The 13,949-nt window shown below is 37.5% G+C and overlaps 2 protein-coding genes across 5 annotated transcripts; one reads left to right on the top strand and one right to left on the bottom strand.

The window, feature by feature from the left end:
- Window positions 1–585: 585 nt before the first annotated feature.
- On the top strand, window positions 586–8,790 carry sfxn3 (sideroflexin 3). 3 transcript variants are annotated; one of them, XM_043255212.1, is made up of 11 exons: window positions 586–737; window positions 1,567–1,763; window positions 2,918–3,088; window positions 3,631–3,729; window positions 4,324–4,399; window positions 5,296–5,381; window positions 5,750–5,877; window positions 6,052–6,101; window positions 6,189–6,238; window positions 6,322–6,369; window positions 6,455–8,790. In XM_043255212.1, the coding sequence occupies exons 2-11, from the start codon at window positions 1,600–1,602 to the stop codon at window positions 6,549–6,551; spliced, it is 969 nt and encodes a 322-aa protein (XP_043111147.1). In that variant the 5' UTR covers window positions 586–737; window positions 1,567–1,599; the 3' UTR covers window positions 6,552–8,790. The 3 variants fall into 3 exon arrangements, with proteins under 3 accessions (XP_043111147.1, XP_043111145.1, XP_043111146.1); XM_043255210.1 differs by having other exon boundaries at window positions 589–739; window positions 1,589–1,763; XM_043255211.1 differs by having other exon boundaries at window positions 654–788; window positions 1,589–1,763.
- Window positions 8,791–9,410: 620 nt separating this feature from the next.
- selenou1a (selenoprotein U 1a) lies at window positions 9,411–13,178 on the bottom strand. 2 transcript variants are annotated; one of them, XM_043255206.1, is made up of 7 exons: window positions 13,030–13,149; window positions 11,524–11,911; window positions 11,132–11,308; window positions 10,967–11,058; window positions 10,635–10,775; window positions 10,145–10,309; window positions 9,411–10,036 (listed from the first exon to the last, which is right to left on the bottom strand). In XM_043255206.1, exons 2-7 carry the CDS (start codon window positions 11,849–11,851, stop codon window positions 9,941–9,943), a joined length of 999 nt encoding a protein of 332 aa, XP_043111141.1. In that variant the 5' UTR covers window positions 11,852–11,911; window positions 13,030–13,149; the 3' UTR covers window positions 9,411–9,940. The 2 variants fall into 2 exon arrangements, with proteins under 2 accessions (XP_043111141.1, XP_043111142.1); XM_043255207.1 differs by lacking the exon at window positions 11,524–11,911 and having other exon boundaries at window positions 13,030–13,178.
- Between the last annotated feature and the right edge of the window lie 771 nt (window positions 13,179–13,949).

The raw sequence follows: 13,949 nt of genomic DNA, 5'->3' as shown, positions 1-13,949 counted from the left end.
AAACTTAATTCGTCACTGAAATTAATAAGTAACTTTAATGTTACTCTATTTATTGTTGGCCTGCACGTACATTTCTGCTTCACCATATTCATTTTCCTAATGAAAATACAAAATGCAATATCTCAAACTGCATACCATAGATATATATGACTACATATGCTACCATGTGACTTAAATAAATGTTTTCGGATATTGCATCCCTCTGTGATAATCATATGCTTCGTGAATATATTTAAAAACAGTTAGGCAGAGCGGCCCGCCCTTGCTTAGCCAATCAGAAACGGTCTTCGCCAATCACTCATTTTCTTTCACCGGAAGGTCTTGATTGAATGAATAATTACTTTTATATTGGCTAAAATTTAGCAAAAATCGCTGAAGCCGCTTAAAAAGCTGCAAATCCCCCTTAGAGCAACTCAACGCCCGTGGTGGAGGTTTTAGCGGCGCTACCAATGAAGAAGACCTATCAAGAAATCACGAATCAACTGACCAATCATAACGCAGCTCTTATCCACGCCCGCCTTCAGATCCAGCCACCAATCACAGCGCAGCTCTCTTCCACGCCCAGTCTTAAGAGCCAACGGTAGACCTCTCTTCTCAAAACACCTCCTTTTACACAAAAAGTGTCCATTCATCATTTTAGCTCTTCGGTCGGATTTTCAAGGCGAGACCGGAAGTGCGTTCAGTGGTCTGTCATCACGCAGAGGAAAGCAGTCAGCGCTGAGGTCATCTGCTTCAAGGTGTAAGTTAACGCTACGTTACCTGGACCTTACCTGTGGCGATCTAGCAAGGTCTGTGTCGGATATTTTACTGGAAGACTCTAAACAAACGTTTGCGTCTGTTTTGATGTGCTTCTTGTGTTTATGTAACGTTACGTGAGATTATGAAGCTAGCTAACGGTATTTTAGCCCGCTGATAGGGAATGTAAATTTGCCCAAATTAAATTGCGTACTTCATAAGTCCATATAATTTACAGTGCATCTTAAAACTTGACGGTTTCGGACAAATTAAATTAAATTCACATCATCGGACATTTTTTTTGCACGTCCTTGTCAGTTTACATCCCACCAGCTGAGCGGCTAGCATTAGCTACTATAACTTAGCTCTATTATATCGATCGTTTTCCATGGTAACGTTAGATATACAATGCTGTTTCCTATAGTTAATAAACGGTTTAACTTTTTTGCAGTAAACCGCCGTGCAAGTTTAACAGCCTCGGCTAGTCCTTCCCCTTTTGTCATTGTACTGCTAATATCACATGTTCATCTGTCAGGTATTATTGTTTACAGACGTGCAAGGCAATAAGCGTATTAATAAGCATAAGCATATAGAGACAGGGTCCGTCCTCTTCTTGAGTAAATACGGTTTAAAAGCTGTTACTTTTAATGTCCCCAGTCATTAATGTTTTGGTTTTACTTTCACCTTCGATACTCTTTTATGCCACTTACCACAGCTATGTTGGCATCGCTACAGTTCTTCGTGACATAAATATCAGTCTTTTGTTTTAAGCCTAAAAATGACCTTGTTCCCACAAATCTGGTTCTAAACCTTTTGTTGGTGTAACCCCAGGCTTTTTTGGTGATCTTCACAGAACCCGATAGGATGTCTGGAGATCTGCCTCTAAATATCAACATCAAGGAACCACGATGGGACCAGGGCACGTTTATGGGCCGAGCTCAGCACTTCTTCATGGTGACGGACCCCAGAAACGTGCTGCTGTCCAGTGAGGTTTTAGAGGACGCCAGAGTTACTGTGGAGAACTACAGGTCTGTTTCTGTCTGTGAAATCCTGTATTTTAACATAATGTAGAAACTATAGAATTACCAATCACTTTTTCTTAGTAAGAAGAATTTTAAAATACTGTAGCATGGAGTTGTTGTTTGATACTAGGCCCTGCTAATCTGTGCAGCCTCTTGTTTGTCTTGTTTTCATAAATAGCATCAAGGTTTCACTTCGTGAATAGCTGTGGTGTAATGAAAATCTGTTCAAATAATCAGAGACTAATAATAATATAATAAACAATTAGTTTTCTTTTGATCAAACTTTTTAACTGTGGTATAAGAGTATTTTTTAAAGAAATGAATGAATTTCATTCAGCAAAGATGCATTACATTGATTAAAAAAAGTGACAGCAGAGATTTGTACTTGTTTATTTTAAATAGATTTTATTTTATTATTTCAAACTTTATATTCATCATAGAATCCTCAAAAAAGCAACACAGTTTTGAAAAATATCAGCACAGCTGTGTTCAACATTGATAATACAAAATGTGCCTTAAAGCACCAATTCAGCATATTATGTTTTATTCATTTATTATTATTTTGTAGATCATGTGACACTGAAAACTAGCGTATAAGCTGCTGAAAATTCAGTTTTGTCATAAAAGGATTTAATTACATTTTAAAATGTATAAAAAAACAAGAAGTGGTTATTTTAAGTTATAATAGTATTTTACAGTTTTGTTGTTTTACTGTATTTTTTTATTGAATAAATGTAGCTTTGGTGAGTATAAGAGACTTCTATAAGAGACTTCCTAATAAATAAATAAATACCAATCTCAATCTGTTGAAGTAGTATATGTGTGTGTTTTATCTCCTCTGATGCCCTGTAAAGTCTTATTAATGGCTGTTTTCAAACACTCCCCCATCTTCCATTGGTCAGACAGACAAATGCCAGTCCCACCCCAGATACCATTGGTCAGTGTCGCTGGTTAAGACACTCAAACAAAAATAGCAATGTTTTAAATGTGCCACAGAGCTTTTCGGAGGAATCAACCTACGAATAGCTTACTTATGTCTCTCCAAATGAAGCTGGGAAATTGCACACTTCGCTTTTAAATAATGATTTAGGTAGTTTTTTCATAGGATCGCTCTATATTTTCATGTATTAGTTACTGTACTACTCTGCCCTCTTATACAGGTTGGGAATCTTGAAGCCTGGTCTAACAGAAGATGAACTATGGAGGGCCAAATACATCTACGACTCTGCTTTTCACCCCGACACGGGAGAGAAAATGCTGCTAGTTGGACGCATGTCTGCACAAGTGCCCATGAACATGACCATTACGGGTTGCATGCTTACCTTTTACAGGTGAGCACACCGCACTGGAGCACTCGCTGTTCTGGATCGAGAGAAAGTGTGTGTGTATATAGACTGAAAATGTTATACATTAAAGCCAGAAAGGGAAACTGAGCAAATCTTTCCATGGCCTGGGATAAATATCCCCGCTCAGTTCTGTGAATACTTCCTAAATGAGTCATCATGGAAAAGACAGCACTCCTACTGAATAGCTTATTTTAAGGGTTTGATTCAGGGTTAGAAGGTTGACTGTAGTATTTTGTGCTCTTAAAACATTAATCAAAAGTAAAAGAATACTTTGACTACGTTCGAAAAAATGCATTTTTTTTTTACTGGTTTTGTGGACACTTTTTTTTTTTTTTTTTTTACTTTGAACAGTGAGTCATCCGCAAATGAGTCATTTTGAGCGAGACCAACATGTGACTCAAATTATAGCCTTGTGTGGGAGATTCTTATGACTGCAGCATTGTCTATGAAAGGGTTTTAAATAAGAAATAGTCTCATAATATTAGTTTTTTTCTTACAATTTAAGTTTCCCTCTTCTCTCTTATCAGGACAACCCCAGCAGTGGTGTTCTGGCAGTGGGTAAACCAGTCCTTCAACGCCGTTGTCAACTACACTAACCGCAGCGGAGACGCGCCAATCACCGTGAAGTATGAAGGCTAAGATCGCTACTAGAAACAATCTAGATGCAGGTTTCTATGTGGAGGCCTCATGGCGGCTCTCTCTTGATGGTGTGATGCGTTTCGCCCACACTATGTTGGTATATTGCACCGTTTAGTTTCCTGAAAGCTGTTGCATGAGCCAAATTGCCATGATGATAGAAATGGTGGAATCTGTTCCACTTGGACTCCATGAACTTTCATGGAGCAGAGATGCCAGTGTTTCATGGTCACTACTCATTCTGAATGGAGGCAGATTCAGACAGCATGCTCATTTATTCATGTTTCCATTCTGATTATGTGTTTACGGGCAGTTTATCATCTAACGACATCATTGCCTGTATCATTTTCTTTCCACTAAGCATCAGTTGCTGGATTCACAGGTTATGCAGTGAGGCTTTTCTTGTTTTGAAATTGTTTGACACGCTGTTCATGGCTTTTTCCAAACCCAGGTCTTCTTGATTAAAGGAGAGTTGTGCAATCTGTAACATTAGTGTGCTCCATAAAAATATTAATGGTACTGATCTGTTCAGAAATGCTTAAGACATACATTATTTGTTCATTAATTTCTTTTTTCTTTTGCAGTCAGCTTGGGGCAGCCTACGTTAGTGCTACTACTGGAGCTGTAGTAACAGCCCTCGGACTAAAGTCTCTGACCAAGGTCTGTCCTTTCACTAATTTACTCAGTATTTATAGTTATTCTTTAAGCAAACAAAATATTTTAACATCAAGGGCAAAATTAACTGTACAGGGCAAATTAGCTTTAGAACACAATTCCATAAAATTGCCAATGAATGGGGGAAAAATCCTGCAGACGATTTAATAACAATGTGCACATTAAAGAACACCGATGGAGCCAGATCATTTTCATAGTGACCCGAAGGATCTACCATGACTGCCTGCTTTAAGATATCCTTTTTTGGGGCATTAAAATAATGGTGCAAATACCAGTCATGTGACAAGTGGAAATGTTGAATTGCATTCAATTGTGATTTAATTTTAATACTCTCCAATAATTAGTTTTGTCCTTCAAATTCAGTAAGGTCAGGCACAAAATTTTTTAGCACTTATTCTTCACTGCAAGTCTTTAGTAAATGCTGGCAGAGTAAACCTGACCCTAAGACCCTGCTTATTATTGTTTTTATTAATATATAATATATTGATATATAACTTTTTTTTTTTTTTTTTTTTTTTTTTAGGCTTTTAGGCTTTAACATTAAAATCAATAAATTATTTTAATGTATCTTATGCGCAACAAGACTATTTTATTTAAAACTATTTTTTTATAAATATATTATTTAATCCAAATTATTGTGACAGTATTGTTTTTTTTCTTAAATTCTCTGCAGCTATTACTCAAGTCAGCAAACAGCAAAAGATATTTAAAAAACTGACAGTTTACTGGTTCAATATTTGTATCTTCATTACCGTGTGCAAAAATTGTATTGATTAACAAAATGATGATTTTTAGGGTGAACTATCCATTTCATTGTTGACTGTTTTGACATCTAGATAATATATGGCAGTAATGACTTGAAATATCTTATCTTTTCTCAGCACTTGCCAGCTATTATGGGGCGTTTTGTTCCATTTGCTGCAGTGGCCGCAGCAAACTGTATCAACATACCCTTCATGAGACAAAGGTAAGTGACTGGTTGAATCAAGCACTGAGCACATGTTTGGTTACACTTTACATTAAGCCTTTATTTCTAATGCATTATGAAGGCGTGTTAAAGGGTATAATTCAATATTATTCATACTGTATATTGTAACGCATATCTTGTCATAAATTATTATAACTGAATTAAAATGCATAGTATAACAATGATTTGAAATTAAAGCATTACAATGTATTAATATCATGAATAATTAATAATTTCAATTACAATTATTCGTGAGAATGTAATTCATTACAAGGTGCGTTACAGTGCATAATAACTGCTTTTATAACGCATTATACTTGAGGCTTTAAGCAAAGTGTGCAAATTTTTCTCTTTTCTCAATTCTTCAGAGAGCTGAAGTACGGGATCCCTGTTACTGATGCTGAGGGAAAACGTCTCGGAGAATCAAGTACGGCTGCTAAGCAAGCCATCGTACAGGTGGTGGTGTCTCGTATCGGCATGGCAGTGCCAGCCATGGGTGAGCTTTTCTAGATGTTTTCCACGTAATTATTTAGTAGCCCTTAAACATTTGTTTGTTTTTTATCAAATGTATTCTATCACTAGATTTATTTATTTTATCTACCTCTTAATCATGCAGATAAATTAGTAAAAAAAAAAAATGTTTTTAATTTGTGAATTTTTCTTCAAACAGCTATTCCTCCAGTTATCATGAATGCTTTAGAGAAGAAGGCCTTCATGAAGGTAAGGAATCACGAGCACACTCATTTCAAGCATCCGTCTGCGAGGACCCGTTTTAAAATGCTTCTTAAAAATGTGTTAATTTCTCAGCGGTTCCCGGTTCTCAATGCCCCCGTACAAGTTGGACTGGTTGGATTTTGGTAGGTTTTTAAGGCACTGTACATTGCAGTCGTGGTTTAAAACGATGACGATGAATAAATGTTTTACGTATTCATCTCCACAGTCTGGTATTTGCCACTCCTCTGTGCTGTGCTCTCTTCCCACAGAAGAGGTGAGTGCTGCTAATTTACAAACACTTTAGTCGCTTTTGTTTTTGCTGATTTTTTAATTTTATTTTTTCTTCTGTCTCTGTGAAGTTCTATGAAGGTGAGCAGCCTGGAGCCGGAGCTTCAAGAGAGTATACGACAAAGCAATCCCAACATCACTACTGTTTATTTTAACAAGGGTCTGTAAGAGACCTAGGTTGCAGCCCATCTTGACGTCCTCCACTGCACCGGAGGTTAGTGGGCACAGCTTGAAGGGTAGAACATATTTATTTTTGTTTTGCTGTTCGGAGTTATATATTTTGTCAATTTTACACATGTTATTGTACTATCTAAAATGACTATATGTACAGTGAAGGTCAAAACTCGCTGCTGGATTTAGTTAAAGATGCTTGAATGTTAACTGCTGCATTGCTTCACGCCTCCGTCTTGTGTTGACCACACACACGTAGACTTATTAACCAGTATATTCATTACTTTCATTAATACTAGTTTATCACATGCATATTGTTTTTATCACTAGTTCTCTTTCGCTCAGAGTTTTGTAAGATTTCCAGGCTCGTGGCTCAAACATCTCTCTAACTCCACTATACCATGTTACTAAAAACAGTTAAGAAAATTGGGTTTTAATTTTTATTCTGCCAGGAGTATTTCCACCTTTCACGCTCCACTATGTGCCCATTAAGTGCACTTACACGGTGAATGCAGTGTGCTTTACTCTGTACTACAAAAGAAACCCCAGGGATGTGCAAAACACTCCTTCATGAGCACATCAACATTATTGGGTGACTATCACTGATACCGTTTCCAGCAGGCCATACTTCATTATTTCTGTCTAAGCCTTATAGACCTGTGCGGTTTGAAGTTGTCTCCGAGACATTTGGTTGTAGTTTGTGTACTGAAGAAAGGTCAAAATAACATTTATTGGAGTGTTTAATACGTATTATTAGCATTTGTGATTGTATGAGTAATTTGCCCAAATAGGACAGAATGTGTCTGGGCTTAAAGACAGAAGCACTACATATCTCAGGCAGAAAGAGCAAATTATAAGAACAAAGTTTGCTCGTGTTCGATAGAAATATGCTAGAGTATGGAGAGAAAAAAAAAGCTTCATATGCCCTGCTTGATCATGTATTACATCTCAGACATGTACAGTTATGGGAACAACAATCAGATTTCTTTGTTGTTGTCACGGAGGAATCCATTATGTGTTTTATTAATAGTATATATGATGATGTCAGTCATAGTGTCTGTATATGATATATGTATATGATATAACCATTTGTAAGTTCACTAGCCCCTGGTCCTTTAACCTGAGCACACATGATCAAACTTGCTTTCTCTTGACGTATTGTGGTATTGTTACGGTGTGTAGTTTTTGTTGTCCGGTTCCTGTTGTTTTTGTAGATGAAGTTAACAAACCTTTAACAGTGTTTTTTTTTTTTTTTTTGCCATCAGACTCATAGACACTGTCATTATTCTCATCATATCCTCTAAGAGGCAGTAGAGATCTGTTGTTTTTAAGCACTCCATCGTAGGCGTTTTATTTAGCCTAATATTTAAGCACATTAAATGTTACACAAGTACGCTGTTGAAAAATACGGCCCGGTTGAATGCAGTCAGGGTTTGACGCACAAATTCCCTGTTACTATGATACAAATACACGTCTAGGTGTGATATAGAGAAGTGTTGGATTTGTTATGCAAATGACTATTTGATTGTGATTTATACAAAACTGTCTGATGTCCTGTTACACCAAATATCACAGACCAGCCACCTAGTGTCAAGAAATGTTCTTCCTTTCAAAATACTCAGTGTACCAGCATGCTCACCTTGATAAGACGCAGAACTACAGACTTAAACTGACAGACATTACAGTATACTGTAATAGCATCCTCAACAACACCGACCCAGCTTACTGTCTATAATATCAGCAATACACCAGATTGTTAGCAAAGGTGGTGTTTCAAGATCTTTCAAATATTTTATGTAAATTGCACTAGACTACTGACAGTGTATAGGATGTAAAACCACAATGTTGTAATTGTAAAGGTTAATGAGCTTAGAATTATCATGTTGTTTTCTATATGCAGTTACGACATTATGGTTGTCCATTAAATTGTCATATGTCAAAACAAAATATAGATTGTCACCAAATAAGACTTCGCCAAAAGGAAATTGATTCAATGCATATATGGTTGACGCTTGGAGCACAATTTATTGACCAGTCTCCTTTAATGTAAAAAGCGCAGACAAATGCAAGTGTATAATTGGGGTGAAGTTACTTGCATGTAAAGGAAGACCCACTTCAGCAGTTATTCTATATGGTAATATTGGTGCTTGTTTTATTTTTCCAGCATTTTATATTGTTTTGTTAAATCCTTGTGTGTATTTTATCTGGAATAATGTAATAAAGATATTAAACTATGCTTAAGGCTGTATTTTATTTGTCAGAATCTGTTTGAGAGGGGCATCATACCTAGAGAACTAAGAAAATATTTAGCCTAAAACAGCTGATTTAAAGAAATAGTACATTTCCTCTCAGGTCAGGATCCTCAGCAGGTGCCGTCAGAATACAAATAATCCACCCAACTGTAGCCCTATCAGTTAATATCCTGTGAGAAACTGTTTATAATAAATTCATTTTTAACAACAAAAAAAAAATCAAGCTCTAAAACAAGCCTCATCTGAATCAGGAGAGAAATATGCACATATCAATCATATCATATATATATATATATATATATATATATATATATATATATATATATATATATATATATATATATATATATATATATATATATATATATATATATATATATATATATATATATATATATATATTTTTTTTTTTTTTTTTTTACAAACCTTTAAAACCAAGCGTACCATTATGTTGGCAGAGAATTGCATTTGTTGCTCATGCAAATATACTAATCTGGGCTTAGAGCTGAATGGCTCAGCACCAAACTGTGTTGTGGAGAAATACTACTTAAATCACTGCAATTCACATGGATAATGCACAAAAGAATCTCAAACGAAGGCCAACTGAATGTTTTGAGATGGCATGTTTATTGTTCATTGTGTCCACCTCTAGCTGAACCTTTGGCTGCCCACCGACCAGATACCAGCAGGTTTGTAAGCATGTGTTTGCATCAAATCTGCTCTTTCAACATGGAGTTTGGAAACAGACTTTCATTAACACACATACCACGGAAAACCACCAGCGCGGTAGCCGGCGACCAAAGGAGCGCAGCAAGGTGAACAACAACAATACGATTGATGGCAAGCAATTTCTAAAGTGCAAAAACAATATTACTTAATTACGCAACATTAGTCTCATTTGTACATACTTAAAACGAGGCCACATGCAATTCTGTGGTATCGTTACGTAGCTCTTAAAAGTACCAGTCAGTGCTAACAATTCAACAACCTGAGCTTTTCTCTCTATTCACAGCATTAGTAGGAGAGATGAAGTGTGATGAGGTGGGTTGTGATTCTGTATCAAGAGACAACTTTCCTAAATCTATCTGAATGAAATCTGGCAGCATTGCTGCACCCGACACGCTTACACATCATCTACTTTTCTACCACAATCTTTTTAGCAGCCTCCAAAACCGACTCTATGCTGACTTTATCTCCGAACTCCTTTTCTCTGTGCTCTAGAAGAATCCCCTGAAAACAACAAAAGAAAAACAGGGTATGTGTGGACAAACAGTTGGCTGAAGAAACGCACTGCACTTTTTGCTTTGTAATGGTGCTATGAAATATCTAATAGGTTACCTGTTCACCTGATCCAATGACAAACACCCCTCCCAGGATGAAACCTTCTCCGTTCATGTTGCCTTGGTGACCTGACCTCCAGGCCCTTATAAAGTTTTGCCAGACTCCCAAGCGAATGAAACCAAGCGCACCCATCTTCCTTTGTTGTGGCCCATAAAAAGCTTGCTGTGCACAATTAGACACTAATGAATAACTAATTAATCGTTATTATTGGTACATTCATGCTCTAATATTATTGGTAATAAATCATGCAGGCATGACTGAGTTTACCATATTTAATGTGCTCTATGTGTGTGCAAGTGTCTTTCAGAAGATTTGGATGAAGCAGCTCAATTCATATGGATTTCTTTTATGATGAACTGTTTTGGTTCCATGTACTCATAATGAATGGAGGCACAGAAAACATCTTCATTTGTGTTTCAAAAATGAACAAAAGTCTTGGTTTGGAATTCAAATTTTTGGGTGAACTATGCCTTTAAGGTTGACTAACCTTTTCGTCCAGGAAGATCTCCCCTGCAAAGTGAGGCCTGAAGTCCTGAATCTCTGTACCTACATTCTCCTTCACAACAGCAAACAGAGGGACCCCGAGCTCATCCAGCTGGGGCTTCAGAGAGGACAGCTCAGAGGCCTCCTGCAGACACACACGTTTACGTATTCACTATTTAGACTTGTGGGTTTGTGCTTTTAGCAACTAATGACTGTGTAGTACTCCTAGCTTCTATTAAAGGAATAGTTTCTTTAAGGTGAGTGGACAACATGCAAAAAACGCTCAAGATTTTGTCTGGGCAAAACAATAAGATACCATGAGGAGCTTCACTTTACCTCTCTGCACAAAAATCATCCAGGTCGCCGGACGGCCATGATCACCGCACCGGATCTCTCCCAGAGAGTTTTCGCTTTTAAAGCAATCTGATCTGAATGGATGCAGACGAACATTTTATATGCATAATCCTTATCGCTTCATGCGGATATCGGTTCATTTCTTACCATGGTCTATGGTTTTGAGGTCAGCGTTCCCTAGATATTCTACGGAAGCAGGTGCTGGTTTAGTCAGCAAGAAGTCAGTGTTAGCAAGTATTAAGCCGGCGATGGCGGCCCCCACGGCACCAAGGCCAAGTGACCACATGCCCATAGCAAGCGTCTCACCCTCCAGGACAGACGATACTGCGGGGAAAATACACATGGGAGGTTACATTTTTTTTGAAAAAGTAATTTGCAGAAAAGATGTAATTTTCTTTTCATAATCAACCCAAGTAAGCAAAGACCATTTCACCTAAAAGCCTGTTTGTTTGTTTTTTACCTCACATATTTGTACTAAAGGCAAGCATGTAATTGCTATAATAACTCTATACTAAGACATGCTGAGGCAGGAGCAGTACCTTTTCTCTTTCTAAAGGGAGACTGGCTGTTCTGGCTTTTCCTTGGAAAGTGCTGGTTTGTCGAAAAAGCACGTAAGCGTATAGAGTTGGCAGAAGTAGAGAGCGCTAATGTTGCGAATGCCGGTCGGCACGCAGCGATGGTCAGAGGGAGATACTTAGGAGGGAAGTTATGAATTACAACCGTCTTATCAAAGACTAAAAGCTGGGAGGACTGGGACACAGAGACTCCATACTTGACAATTTTATTTGCGCAAAGAGAAAATCTTCCTCTTGGTGACAAAAGGGTCAAACGCACGGGTCGTAGTCGCACGAGGGCCATTGCTAACATCCAACATGACTTTGGCCAACCTTTCCCAATGGGGTAAAAAGTGCTGGTCAGTGGAAAGCTCTGGAGAGGAAAGGAAAACAGTGCTTTACCTCTCGATGTGGGGAAAAATTAAATACACAAAAATAAGGACTCTCTGGATGTACACACTGGTGAAAAATAAAAAGCGTACCTGTTACAGAAAGAAGTACTTAAAAAGGAACTCTTTAATTGCAAAATGAATGCTTTTGGACGTTAGTCGCAATTAAATGAAACATTTATATTTAATGCAATTAAATAAAGAACGTAACATACATCATTACGGCCTTCAGACGGGGCTTAGGTTAAACCAGGATTAGGCCATGGTTCAATGAGGACATTTGAGTAATTTTTTTTTTAGAAATGTGCCTTAGAAAAAATTTACTGGGGTGCATCTTGAGAGACAAAACAAAGGCCCTGACATATTTTAAGATCAGTCAGTGTACGCTTCTTACAGAGGAAACAGCTCAGAATTACTTTTCATTTTGGGACTATTGTCCACGTTTTTAGTAAATTTCGTTTTCACAAGGGTACACTGTACATCTATGTAGGTGTGATTCACATTATTAAACAACAGGACATTATCGGGTTTCCTGACGAGAAAAAAATACTTTAAAATGAAACTGCAAAGGACTTTTTTATATAACGTTAAGCACACATTAAATGATGTCTAGGCTGATATGACTACCAATAAACTCTGTTTATCCTGGACGCTGATTTCTGTCGTTCGTGGGATTTAATGTTATTGAATTCTAGAAATATTCTACAAAATTCGTTACCAAACGTACTGTTGCGGAGTGATATAATCGTCGAGCCTGTTTACATTTCGCGTGGAAGCGTAAAGAATTTAAAAAATAACCAATAAGTAATTAAGCAAAAATGACTAAGATATACACATGCTGGTTAAACCCATAAGGGTGCTAAAAGTATACTAAAGCAATCCGGTAGGTAATGGTGAGTAGACACGAAGTCTGCTTTTTAATATGCACCGCTTGCACAGGAGGCTAAAGTACACTGAGCCGCTGGCTAGCTTGTTTGACTAGCTAGAGAGGTACATTGTTGTTGCAATACCAGATACAAGCATCGACAATAAGAATACAATATGCATTATTATCTGCATTAATGCGAATAGTTAAAAACACAGCAAAAGTGTTAATACTCACGGCTCGCGGCTGCGTGTCAGTTGGCTGTTAAACTGCGGACGTTGTGGGACCAACGAGTTCCGAAGAACACCAGACGGGTCTAACCTCTTAAAGAGACAGGCAACACAAAATATGTACGACGCAAAAACTTTTACAAGTCCTTTATTGTCACGTACTTTTATGCAAATGCAATTAAAATGCACCGTGACAGCGATTGCATGTAAGTTTATTGTGAGACGTTCTTATTGAAACAGGCTAACAAGTGTTAGCATACAGTAAGGCCTGTTTTTCTGAATGAGTGTTTGAGTAAACACCTGCACTCATTCATAAACACACTGTCTTTCCACCAGCGGTGTAGTCGAGACCATACGCACGTATAATTACTGCATACGTGCGGTTTTCCGAAACTATTCTATTGATAAAGTCCCTTTTTGCAAATGAAAACCAGCTACCGTGTGACCCATGAAAAAAATGTGACCAGTATGACTGAGCCGATCAGGACTTTTTTGTCCAGTGAGTTATGCAAGCTCATAAACCCTTTCATTATGACAAAAGGAAAGCCCACACTGTATTAGATTCATTGATTTTATCAGAAACGAAGTCGCAGCTGAGCTTCTGCTCATCTCCATTCAGACGTTATGAATGAACGTGCAGTTAAACGAATCTCTTGAGTCAACTACAAATTCAGAAAGACACAGCCTGCGTCCCTAAAGTCCTAAATTTTAGATGGTAGAAGTTATGTTCAATGCCATTTAGGGCAGATTGTGTGGATAGTATGCACATTAGGATGCAGGAACCTGCTTCGATGCATGAATGAATCAGCCGTTCAAACGAATCAACTGAACGAACGATTCAGTGACACCAGTTGTAGTTTTATAATTAAATGATTAATTTCAGTTATGTAAATTAATGTGATAATTCTGTTATTTTACGTATGTTTT

This window comes from Puntigrus tetrazona, chromosome 13 (genome assembly GCF_018831695.1).
Source record: "Puntigrus tetrazona isolate hp1 chromosome 13, ASM1883169v1, whole genome shotgun sequence".
Lineage (NCBI taxonomy): Eukaryota > Metazoa > Chordata > Actinopteri > Cypriniformes > Cyprinidae > Puntigrus > Puntigrus tetrazona.
Note: the sequence above shows the minus strand (reverse complement) of the source record. Positions and strands in the feature narration are given on the sequence as shown.